General features: G+C 39.4%; 1 protein-coding gene across 2 annotated transcripts in view; it reads left to right on the forward strand.

Annotated features, from left to right (window-relative positions):
* TMEM131 (transmembrane protein 131) overlaps nucleotides 1-11,908 on the forward strand; it is a 255,926-nt gene extending 244,018 nt beyond the window's left edge. For both annotated transcript variants that reach the window (XM_069072955.1, XM_069072956.1), the window contains 8 exons: nucleotides 2,391-2,518; nucleotides 2,714-2,866; nucleotides 5,441-5,606; nucleotides 6,953-7,074; nucleotides 7,179-7,275; nucleotides 8,397-8,494; nucleotides 9,556-9,719; nucleotides 10,838-11,908. In XM_069072955.1, coding sequence (XP_068929056.1) covers nucleotides 2,391-2,518; nucleotides 2,714-2,866; nucleotides 5,441-5,606; nucleotides 6,953-7,074; nucleotides 7,179-7,275; nucleotides 8,397-8,494; nucleotides 9,556-9,719; nucleotides 10,838-11,125 — 1,216 coding nt within the window. In that variant the 3' untranslated portion in view covers nucleotides 11,126-11,908. The remainder of the gene's footprint in view (nucleotides 1-2,390; nucleotides 2,519-2,713; nucleotides 2,867-5,440; nucleotides 5,607-6,952; nucleotides 7,075-7,178; nucleotides 7,276-8,396; nucleotides 8,495-9,555; nucleotides 9,720-10,837) is intronic.
* The last annotated feature ends 1,128 nt before the right edge of the window (nucleotides 11,909-13,036 follow it).

Raw genomic sequence — 13,036 nt, forward strand, 5'->3', positions numbered from 1 at the left:
GTGTGTGTGTGTGTGTGTGTGTGTGTGTGTGTGTGTGTGTGTGTGTGTGTGTGTGTGTGTGTGTGTGTGTCTTGTCTTTTGGTCTTGTGGTTGCAACTTCTCATTCAGAGAACTTCTATAGGGAGACCTCAGTGATCCGGGCTTTTACATGGTAATATGCTGGGAAAGGAGCTCTTGAAATGGAGTCAGAGATCCTGATTTCCATTGCCAGCATTGCCACTTTCCACCAGTGTGACCATGATCAGGTCAGAAAACCTCTGTCACCTTTCTCCATCCATAAACATGAGGCCGTTAACCTGTGTGCTCTCAAAGGTCCTTCCAATTCCAAAAATAGGATGTTTCTTTTTTTGTTCATGAAAATTGCATCTGTTGGTCACTAATTTCTCATTATTCCCGAGAAACTTTTTAAGACTTCTAAGTTACAGAGTAGGTCTCAAACCGCACTGGAAGGAGATATTCCTCACTGAGAATGCATTAAATAGATGAAATGACAGGTCCAATAAAAAACAACAGCAGCAGTAATAATTGGACTTAATATCAATTGGTATTCTAAGATGAACTATGTAATAAATACTGAAGTCACACTACAGGTAATACCATCCATTATGGCTTGGAACTTGGCATAAAATGTCACAATATCAGGCCCTATTCGAGGAGCTTAGTAATATTTTCATTTCAAATAGTAATCACAGTCCTGTTGCGTGAACTCCAAAGAATACATCACAACACTTCACTGTATTCATTTTATCATTCTCCTGTGCACTCGTTGATCTCATAAATCTTAAGATCTCTTTGAAATGTGTCACTAGAGGGCAAGAACAGAACAGGAAAATATCAAGTGACATTACTTTTGTAGAATTAAATAAAACATGGTACCTGAACGGTTTCATTTTTATCTCTCCAACATGAGCCCCTTTGCATAGTAGGGTCACACAGCCTTACTGATCGGTAATTTTGAGATACCAAAAGATTTATTTCATACTAGAGCTCTTTCAGTACTTTGGAAAAGTACAGAGTAAACACGTAAAATGATTGTCAGCCTTTAAAATTATATGCAAACTACCACTGCAATGCCAGAAAAGTACTGTGGTGCAGACACTGTCCATCCCTAACTTAAACGCACTACACAGATGCCTGTCTTCTGTACCACTGCACATACCCCAACACTGCCAGAGACTTTAGGGCAGCTCTCATCGAAGCAGTTTATTAAAGATGGTGGTTGCTGGGAGGCCAGAGTTGAAACAAGTCTGTGGGCTCAGAAGCGTAAGTAAAAAAGAAACTAAGAAAACTATGAATTGCTTCAGGAGATTTAATCTGAGCAGTGGACTCTGAGGTCTCATAAACTGTTTTATTTCACTTTGTTCTGAAATTCTATGAGTTTAGAACACTATTTTGTAAAAATAGAAATACTCTTGGGGAACTTTAGGACAATCCGTCACTCTCACCTTAATCTGAAATGATTACGTCCTGGGGCTTTTAACCTAACCTAAGAGGTAGCTAGGTGGTATAGGAGATTGAGCACTGGCCTGAAGTATGGAAGACTGAAATTCAAATCCAGCCTTAGACACCTGCTAGCTGTGTGGCCCTGGGCAAGTCACTTAACCTCGCTGTGCCTCAGTTCCTCATCTATAAAATGGGGATAATAAAAGTATCTACCTCCCCACATTATTGTAAAGCTCAAATGACAATAGCACAGCGCTTTGTAAACCTTAAAGCCTTATATAAATGATTATTATTATCCAGATGAGATTATCTATCCTGTGGGAATAGGAGCTTTGACTGTAGGGTAGGAAGGCAGATAATTTTGAAGCATTTCACATGGTTAGTTAGTACACACCTGGGCAGATACTGCGGAGATACTGAGGGTAACTCTGGAGGGGAGCATTAAGCAGAGGGAGGGCGCCAAAGACAAACTTCTCTCTCAGAAATTTTTCCTAGTTCCAGCACTGATCCCAGGAAAAGGGAGGATGTTATTTCCCTTTTACTTCTTGTACCATGTGACCTCACTTCCACAAGTCAAACTAGTTAAATTACATTAACAGGAGATTTATTTTTTGCTATTCTGGGAATCTTACTCATCATTTGTAACATTATTTCTATAAGACTATTTTTGAATTCCAGATGGTTGGCTTACAAACAAACACAACTCATTCCTAAATTGAGGTCTGCCTGTAAATAGCTGCACTTAACAGAAACAGTTTTAAAATGTACATTTTCAGTGACTCTAAAGGGTTCAACATAATCCATACATATTTATACGTTATCAAAAGCATCCCTTAAAATTTTTCTTTAAATCCTTTAAAATGTCAAGTGACGCTCCTGTCCAGGCATTGAACAGGCATAAAACCAAAGGGATCAATCTGAATCTCACACCCATGATTGCATTTCAGTTCCTTGGAGCTGCCATATATTCCACCAATGGAAAATAAACAGCGCAAAAACCTCCCAACCAAGAGTCCTCTTCAGCAGCATACATTGACAAGTGCATCTAAATCACGAAATCCACAGAAAACAAGAGGTATCGTTCATTTTGATCTTACAGATATCCCTTTTGTGTTTTGATGGTAAAAATAAAAACACTGCTTAGAAGCCACATTGATTGGTTTCTTGATTCCTCGGTATATGAATATATTAAGAGGTATGTTTTGAAATGGGGTGGGAGAGGAGGATTCTCTTGCATTAATGGCCGTGTTACTATTTTGATTTTATGCAGGTACAAATAATAAGTTAGTGGACAACAGGCCGCCTGCCCTAGCAAAATTTCTCCCTGGTGGTCAAGAACTAGGCAACACCAGCAGCTCAGAAGGGGAGAAAGACTCTCCCCCACCAGAGTGGGATTCTGTGCCAATTAATAAAACCGGCAGCTGTAAGTACACTGACTTAGAGACCAAAGTAGTCTATTTAATGATGAAGAAAAATTAATATTGTATCTGTACAGTTTTTATAAAAACTAGTGCACATTGCTTTAAGAAAACCTGTCGCGCAAAATTCTGCATTTACAAAACAAGTTAGGGGGTGATGATTATTCACCTTTCAAGTCTCCTTTGCTTTACAAAAGGATTTAATATTGACATCCTTTAAATAGTGCGTTTAAAATGTAATTCTTTGTATCAATATTTTAACCGAATTTGGATTTTATTACTTTCTCTACTAATTTCTTTTACCTTAGTTGTTAACTTAAGCCTATTATGATTTAAAGTAAGCGCCATCTGTGTAAGCAGTATAGGGCCATGCTGTATAGAAGTCACAGACTTGCCGAGGACATGAAATAGGGATCTAAAACGAAAGACAATAAAATCAAAGATACCAATGAGGATGTTATACTAGGCACACAATAGAGGCATTAGACCTTGCAGTGGGCATTTTTGTTTTGTCTTGGCCATTCTATCTTGATCCTATATTTTGTCTACTTTTTATTAGAGAAGAGATCATGGAGAAGGAAGGAAGGTGTAGTACCAAAGGACCATTGGAATATGTTAAAGTGTGGAAACCTCGAAGTCCTTCTGCCATGCCTCATTCAGGCATGAGAGTGACCCGAGGTTCTCCGAGGCTGTGCCCATAGAATGGAAATGAGCACAGGGTCTGCTGAACAAGAAAGGCTGTGAGGACAGGTCTGGCCACTGACTGTCACTAGTAGGGTGATCGCTGTTCAGCCATGGAGACTCATGAGACAAAATAAAATTCAAAATGGCAGATCCTTCCTTCAGTTATAGTGGCAGACTCTCACCCAAAAAGGGTGGGTAGTAAATGCTATGAATCCTTCAGTTAGTAGATAGTCTGCAGACATTAACTTACACTCCTGATCATCTGAATATAAGATCTTTGTCCGTCGATCAGGTTGCTGATAAGTATTAATATGGATTGTGTAGTATGACAGTTCTATCACATCATGCTTCCAGCACTGTCTATTACTACGAGCGTAACTTTGGGCAAAACATTTAACCTCTTTAGATCTCAGATTTTGCTTCTGAAAAATGAGGTCAGTTAATAAACATTGAGCACCTACTGTATAACTAGGGTCTGTGCTAAACTCAGTGTATACAGAGAAAAACAAGACAGTGCCTGCCCTGGAGGGTGTCACAATCTAATGAGGGAAAGAACTTTGCACAAGCTACACATTGGCAGTGTGTTGGACAGCTCCTGCTTTGCACCGGTGAGGAAGGCTGTGTCTTGGATGGTGAAGCACCTCCGTCTGAGCCCAACAGCGCCATGCGTGGTGGGAGCGGTTCATGGCCAGCCTCGTTAATCCTGCTGCAGCGCTCGAAGCTCTGCCAATAACTGGCTCTGTGGAAGGGAAACACATCTTTTCCATTAATGTTATTACTGTTCTCATCAGACTAGGAAGGTGGGGCGTGAAGCTGTCATTTATGCTAGTAAGTAATCAACGTTTAAGACTAGCAATGGCTCTAGCCTTAGTGTTAAGAAAGGGCATTCGAAGCCGTACTGTTCCCGACCTTCTTATTGGTCCCTCTCATTCTTTTACTTGGCACCTACTCTCTTATTCCCTTTATTTTTCTCCTTTTTTTCTTTCTTCTCCTCCACGTGAACATTGGACCTTCTGTTAGTGCCAGAAGGAATTTCTTATTCAAGCTGTCAAACAACAAAGATTGGTGAACTCTGTTGGAGATATTTAGGAGATGTCAGTAGTTTTATGTCCGAGAAATATTAATTACATCAGTTACGACAGGCAGAAACAAATAGAAAGCTATGGAAAGGAAATTTGATAGAATTTTCATTGGAAAGTGCTGTAATGGTGGACTGCACAATTTAAACATCAACCTAAGAGGAGATATATTGTCTCTGGACTCAGAACAACTGTATTTTGATAAAAGTGTTTCTCTCTGTGTAAAATAATTCAATCAGTTTTTAGAAACAGCTTTTCAAGAGCCAGAAGCATTTTCTCCGTGTACAGCTGAGACCTCCATGTGAGAGGTACATGAATAGGAACAATCTTGATAACAGGGCCTTATAAAACATCCTTAGAACAATTAGGGGTTTGTTCTTAGCAGTGTCTGCGTGTAAAATTACCCGTAAGGGACAATATGCAAGGTATGAGCAGATCAGAGCGTCTGCCCGCTTTGGAGTCGTGGTGAGTCTTGCTGGTCTCCATGCTGTTGCTTCTGTTACCTGGGAGCTAGAGGCCTCCTTACCTCCTCTGTCAGACATAGAAAGAGGTGAAGGAAGCAAAGTGGTAGCAGAGCCATGAGAACCCGGCAAAATCTGAGGTTTTGACCATCCTTGAGCTCAGATGGGGTCAAATGGGGAACGTATCATCTCTGCAGCCTCGTTGCAGAGGTGTGTATTAGCTTTCAATCCTTGCCTTCCATACATTGGGCTTCAAGCCTCTACAAATGGTGCTGCTCAAGCTTTACCTCACGGTAAGACTGATGGAATAAGAATGAAGGTATTAAATTAACAAGGCCTCTTTTTGATTTCTCAGCTACTGATAGTCTTTATAAATTGTCTCTGCAAACCCTCAACGCAGACATTTTCTTGAAGCAACGACAGACCTCACCAACACACGCCTCTCCCTCTCCACCCCCTGCATCTTTCTCCTATGTGCCCCGAGGTTCTTACAGCAGTATTGTCAACAGCCATACCAGCAAGTAAGTGCAAATCTCTACCACCTGTTAAAAAGACTTTTTAGGCATACCCATTTGTAGGTGCATTGAAATAGTTTTACTTTTAAGGAAGAAAACCGGTTAGCCTCGTTTCTGTTACATATTTAATACTGACATCGTAAACAAAATGGAATTTTCTATAACTACAGGCTGGAGGGGCAGCTTAGGTGGCACCGGCCCTGGAATCTGGAGGACCTGAATTCATGCCTCAGACACTTACTAGCTGTGTGACCTTGGGCAAGTCACTTAACCCCTGTTGGCCCTCAGAAACAAATAGCTGGAGACTGATCAAAGATAATTCAGTTTTTTCCCAGTTTGAGGCATTCTGTAATGATGTATTATTGTTACGTCAGTTTAGTTCTTGATTTTAAGTTCTCGAATAGGTAATTTTATTTGTGAAACAGTCATTTGATTATAAGGAATCTGTTGGAAAAACTGTTGAGTCATTTATTTTTCTATAGTCTTTAAAAGTCATAAGATAAAGAGAAGACTCTCTACATTTTCTCCTTTTTCACATTCTTAGACTGTTGTAATCCCTTCACCAAGTCGATTCCTTGATGACTTTTTACTTATTTCTTACCTAAACCCATGAATTCTAGTTTTTTCAGAGGCCCCAAAGTATTTTTGTGGTGTTAGCTTGCAAAGGACTAGAATACCACCAAAGGACTTATACAAGTGACTTCGGGCAGCCCAACCCAAATTAAAACGTAATTGGGAAATAATAGCAAAATAAATAAAAATATAATAAAACATATCAACTAGGAGGCGCAGTGAATAGAGCACCAGCCCTGGAGTCAGGAGGACCTGAGCTCATGCCTCAGACACTTACTAGCCGTGTGACCTTGGACAAGTCACTTAACCCCAATTGCCCCACCTTCCCTCCAAAAAAAAGACAAAAATATTACATTTTAAAAACCAAGTCACTGTGCAGTTTCCTCAGGAATCCTATGGTTCCCAGTTCTGAGTTTAATACCACTACTGTAAAGGACTCAGGAATTAGAGGATTTAGAGATTTGAAAAAGACTCAAAGACCATGTGACCAAACTGAGGTCACCCCCAGCATAATTAAGTAACAGAAGGGGCTTGGATTCCAGGGCTAACGCTGCTGCTTCCAGCTTGTGGGATATGGGCGAGCCCCTAAAGGTTCATCATTTTCGTGGAAGAGACTTTGCGTATCTCAGGGGCCCGAAGTTCTAAAACTAGAGTCTTAAGGTATTCACTTCATTTCTGAAATGAGTGAATGTAGACTCCTTCTGACGCTTATGTAATTATATAGTATTATTAAATAAATTATATAATGATTAGTTTTTGCTCATTTTCTTTCATCTAAGTGAATCGGAAATGAAGCAGCCTAATAGTAACAAACACAAGCTGTCAAAGACAGCTTCCCTTCCAGGCAGAAATGGCAACCCTACATTTGCAGCAGTTGCGGCGGGTTATGACAAAAGCCCAGGTAATTGATCATATTTTTTAAACAATAACAATTACAATATATTGCCTAATTATCTTTAATCTCATTGGACTTTAATTTGACTTAATTGGTTTTCATTGCTGCAGGTGGGAGTGGACTAACAAAAATGTCTTCGAGTAAAGCAGACATTTCTGGCAGCATCAGCATCTCTCACACGCCTGTTGACAGCGACGGCTCAGACAGGTATCATTCCTTTTCCATTTCTAACTATTAACGCGTTTACTTCCAATCAGGTATATAGTTCATACTTAGACATGCCTCAGGGCATTTGTCCCTGAATTACAAGTAAGAATGTTTATCAGAAATGGTATCAAGCTGTTGTGCTTGCTTTTGTCTAAAATAAAATATCCATTGCATTTTTCAACCCTACTGAGCAGTTATATTGCTAAGTATCTTAATCCAATTTCCCAACGTCAGTCAGTTGTTTAGAAGCAGAGATGAGGAAGCTACTTGGCTCTTTCCTCAGGGGATTTTCTGATACCAGAATGAGAAACACTCCAGCTTGTGTTTGGTGCGAGAGGAGGCTGTCGTGACTGAAACTTCCTATGTGATAGATACAGTATTGAAGTGATATTTGGCTGCCATTTTAAGTGCATGCTTATTGTTCCACTTTGTTAGGCTCTATTACAAGGATGAGATCCAATTATGAGAGACTAGAGGAGAAAACATATTGAAATAAAATAAATGTGTATCTCATAGCATGTCTAATTATAAATGGTAAGATTTCTCTTTGGTGGATGGCACCCACTTTTTTTTTTTAAGCAATTGGGGTTAAGTAACTTGCTCAAGGTTACACGGCCAGGTGTTTCTGGGTGGGTGCTAAGTGTCTGAGCCTGGATTTGATCCCAAGTCATCCCGACTCTGGGGCCGTTGCTCTAAATCGCTGTGCTACCTGGCTGCCCCAAACTTTTTTTTTTTTTAAGCAAAAGTGAAAACTTTTGTACAATGCTATGCACTTATTAGGTACTCAGTAGATAGTATTCATTGGTTGCTAAATTTTTCCCAAAATATTTTACAACATATGATCAAAAATTTAGAAATTTCTTTAAATCCTAAGTATAAAAAAATATTCATTTTTTTTGCCAAGTCTCCTTCCTAGAATTATCAGCTATACTGTATAAACATTCCTGAACTTCTAGAAATCCACAAATAAACCATTGTGGTATATCCCACTCTTCAGTTACTTGGTTTTTTGTTTTAATATTTGATTGCCCAAGCCAGTTTATCATATTTTTTATAATGAATTTGTTTTCACTAACATTTATTCATTTTTGTATATTGCATTTTCTTCCTGTATTACCTAGCTCTGGTTTGTGGAGTCCCATCAGCAACCCAAGCAGCCCCGACTTTACACCTCTCAATTCATTCTCAGCCTTTGGGAATTCTTTTAATCTAACTGGCGGTGAGTGTTTGACACAAAACTAGTAACTAATCAGCCTTGGGATAGACAAAATAGCTCATTCTTTTCAGTATAAGCCAAGAAGGAAGGAATGAAAGTGGATGGCTCAGAACCTGTGTAAAGAAAGATTTTAAATGCGATGTCATTTTAATAGAGATCTGAAAATAATATTGTTTTAAGTGTAGCCCAGGACTCATAGAAGTATAAGAAATAGTATTCTGTCTTGAGAGAAGAAGATTAGCATTATTCCTCTGCATAGAAATGAATTAAAACAAAAGTTTGGGGCTTTGTATGTTATGAACCCTTTTCTCAGAATGTTTTTAGATAATTGAAGAAAATGCATTTCAGTTAGAGGCAAGTGACAGTAAAGATAAGATTTCTTTTTCCCATCCAAGCTCACAGATCCCCTGAAATCTATACCTAAATTTAGAACCCCTTGTTTAGGGGTAGTGGGCTTTTTTACTTTTTACTTTTGGAGTTTCCTTAATCTCTATACTCACCCTTGGAGTTAGGAACTTCTTAGTGCCTTATTAATCACAATATTATGCTTCTTATGGAAGAAGTCAAAGGATAATGGCAGGAACCTTCACATGGAAAGATTTTTCCTACTCACCTCATCTCAAAGTTTAGTTTTAGAAAATGATTTTTCTCCATATACAATAGCACCATCATTGAAAACAATGAAGCAAAATTTCTCCAAAATACTGACTTCTGGGGTCACACAAGCTGTTATACCGAATTCCTTCCTAACTGCCTTTTCTTGTTATGCCTGCATATTAAGAAAGTGACAGATGTAGCATTACCTAATAATGCTTGGAAATTCCGTTTTAATGCAACTTATTGACATGTAGATACTCTTACTTTAAAACTGTCCATTGCAAGTATGCACAGTACAATGGGACTTCTTAAAATTATGGGACAGGACTAAGCTATGTGCCTAGCATACAGCAGACACTCCTCAGGTATTTATCAAATGAATCATTGTTATCTTTTAAGTTCGCCATCAGGGTCTGAGTAACACTTGGATAATGAAGACAGGATCTGCCACTGTTGTTTCTTTTCAGAGGTTTTCAGCAAGCTTGGGCTGTCTCGGCCTTCCTTCAGTCAGGATACCCAAAGAAACTGGAGTGAATTTAGCCATGTCCCCTCCTACCTTTGGGACACTTCAGCCACCGACTCCGCCCCTTCTTGGCCCACTAGTTCAGGTTCCCCAACTCATACGACTTCAGTAAGTACCACTGTTCTTCAGAATTATTGTCATCGCTCACTAACATTGCCACTGTTGAGATCCAAGCATAATTTCAAATAGTTTTATACCCATCAAATAGGAGTGTTATCAACTGAAGCTGAAGGTGAGCCCTCCTGCTCCCCAACTTTCTGTAATACATTCACCTTGCTGCTGGCACACAACTAAGATATACTTGTTACTCCACCTCCACCACCAGAAAAAAACCCTAGACACATCCATGGAGGGGTCTTTGTACCTTATGCCATCAGATGGGACTTTGGGGAAGGTCAAGTTCTAGGTAGAACAGCTGATTAAACACCCGAATTCTCTGTTTTTGTTGTTGCTGAGTCATATTCTTCTCTTGACAAATTGGAGCAATTATCATCTTATTTCAAAATTTCTCTAATTACCGAAAGGGTGGAGGCTACTTTTTACATGGCTACTTACCAAATTATTGTTGTATTGTATAATAGGCCAGATTGAGACCTGGCTACAGTTTTCTAGGTAAAGTAGGCTTCTCTAGTAAACTAGAATTTAATTTATTCTGGTTTTTTTTTCTTTTAACAGAACCTGGAATGCAGAAACATTTTAGCATTCCACATGTGCATTTTTTTTTTTTTCTTTTTGGGGGGCAATTGGGGTTAAGTGACTTGCCCAAGGTCACACGGCTATTTTTTGTGTTAAGTGTCTGAGGCCGGATCCGAACCCAGGCCCTCCTGACTCCAGGGCCAGTGCTCTATTCACTGCACCACCTAGCCGCCCTACATATGCGTTTTTTAATCCCCCATTATGTGATCCTGTAAGAAAATTTCTTAACAAAATTCATTTTTATTGGTAGAAAAACCTATATTACGGCATTAAAGAAAAAAAGTAAACATATAAGCGGCCTAGTTTCTAATATTTGGTTTTAAATGAGAATCACAGTTTTAAAGGTACCATGACCTGTCTTTAGACTATCAGGGCTCTGTCGCTAGAATATAGATCTAACATCTCTGATAAGTGTTTTAAATTCCGATAAACAGAAAGTAACCTATGGCGTTCTTCCTGTATTGTCATTAACATTACATAGACATTAAAGTTCAAATGATCATGTGTATGAACTTTTTTTTTTTGTGCAGTCAATCCTCGGCAGCTCCAGTAGCCTGTGGTCCGCCTCCACCCCGTTTAGCAATTCCATTTGGTCAAGCAATCTCAACAGTTCCCTTCCTTTCGCCACTCCAGCGAATACACTGTCAAGCATTGATCTGATGGGCAATGAAAACTCCCCCACTCCTCCTGCCCCTGCGCTCTCCAACCCGGCTGACGACGTGGGACAGACCTATAATCCATGGCGTATATGGAGTCCAACAATTGGAAGAAGAAGCTCTGATCCTTGGTCAAATTCACACTTTCCTCATGAGAATTAAAATTGGGTAAAAAAAGGTACTCATCCAGATCATGATTTGCCAATTTTTGAGACATCTTTAGGCCATTACTCTCACCGCTTCCCACCCTTTCCTCCTCTCATCCATCTTGCCTTCCCTTCCCAATCCATACCCGTGCAAAACAGTTATGAGCAAGTCAGGCTTTTTATCACTTTGTTCCTTTCAAATCTTTCTTGCAATTATGATAGTGTGAGATTTGCTGTTGTGCTTAAGTCTGGGTTTAGCTACCATGGTCCTCCAATAAGACCTGTAAATCTGAGCAACTTCATTATTATCAAAATTTTTGTCATCAGTCCTTTTATTTGCTGTACAAACAAAAATTTGACATTACATCTAAAGAAATAATTTGAGTTATTCAGAAGTCCTGGCATGTGACAGTTTTATTAAATTAACAGGTTTGGTTCTTAAATAATTTTTCCCAGTATTATGCGCCAAAATCTAATTTAAAGAAATATATACGCACTTTGTGCTGAAAATACAGAGTATTTTTTTAAAGTAAGGCTGTCTTCATTTAAAAGCAGATTACAGAAATGTAAGGCAATGTCGAACAAAAGTGGATGAATGTGAGAACATTCTGTTGAGACCATCCATTAGACGTTTTCTGTGCTGTTTGTACTTGAGGTATGGAACATTTGTAAACCTGAATTCATTTTAAAGTTCAACTGAAATGCACATAGCCAAGTCTTGAGATACAAGATTGAAATGTGTATTTCTTAAAATACAACTTTGCATTGTACTTTGAAATAAATGATGCTTTTTTCAAAATGTTGTATCATTTTTAAACATAAGAAGCATATGAATTCTCAGCTCCTAAGAAACCATCATGTCACTGCCCTTACTTAAGTGACATGTAAGGGTCAGGTGAAAGGGAGATTTTTGTGACAGCTGTCATCATGGACTCCTTTACAATCTAACTGAATTACCATGTATTTCAAAGGTAATCACCAAAGGACCTAGATAGAAAATTAAATAAAATCATACCATTTGAATCCACCTTGAAGCCATGTAGTTAGTAATCATCCAGTCAATCAATAAGCATTTATTAAGGGCCTACTATTTCTCAGACATTATACTGAGGTTGCCAAGAAAGGCTTAAAAAAAAAAGGCCCTGCTCTTATTAAACTTAGTCTAATGGGGAAAACAACCTATAAATAACAAAGAACAAACAAGATGTATGCCAGAAGGAAGGCACCAGCGTTGTGGAGACCAGGAAAGCAGAGGCAGGGAGGTAGAGATTGTAACTGAGACTTGAAGCAAGCTAGAGAAAAGAGGAGGTGGAAACTAGGTGGGACAGAAAGTACTAAAGCCACGGTGCAGTGCCAGTGCAGTATTTACAGCACCCACAGTGACTATGAACATTCCTGCATGGTACTCGATCACAAAATATAGCAGACTCTCCAAATAGAGGACAGAAGCAAAGCATTTATTTAGACACCAGAAAACCAGATCCCAAAACCAGGCAACAGATTCCATCACAGTAGAAAAGAAGTTAACAAGCCATCACAACAGAAATCCACAGCAGCCTTCAGCCCTCCCACAAACCAGTATAAGATCCATATTTACTCACGAGCCTGTCTTGACTCCTTGCCTGAGCGTCCTCTCTCCCTCATTGTCTTGCTAGCTCTGACTCCAGCTTCCTGTGGGCTGTGCTTCCCTTCAGCAAACTCCTCACACCACAGGCTCCATGTGATTACAATCAGCCTATTAGGGGGCAGAGTTTACCTTCAAAGCAGGGGAGATCTTCAGATTCCCTCTAGCCCTATAAAGGGACAGGGAAGATCTTCAAATTCCCATTACTGTTACACAGGAACAACATGGAGGTCAGTGTCATTGGATCTCCAAGTTCATGGATAGGAGGTGTGAGGAAGGAGACTGGAAAGGGAAGGAGGAACC

The sequence above is a fragment of the Petaurus breviceps genome, unplaced genomic scaffold (assembly GCF_028583685.1).
Source record: "Petaurus breviceps papuanus isolate PSGF00001 unplaced genomic scaffold, PetGlider_PUasm1.0 90849, whole genome shotgun sequence".
Taxonomy (NCBI): domain Eukaryota; kingdom Metazoa; phylum Chordata; class Mammalia; order Diprotodontia; family Petauridae; genus Petaurus; species Petaurus breviceps.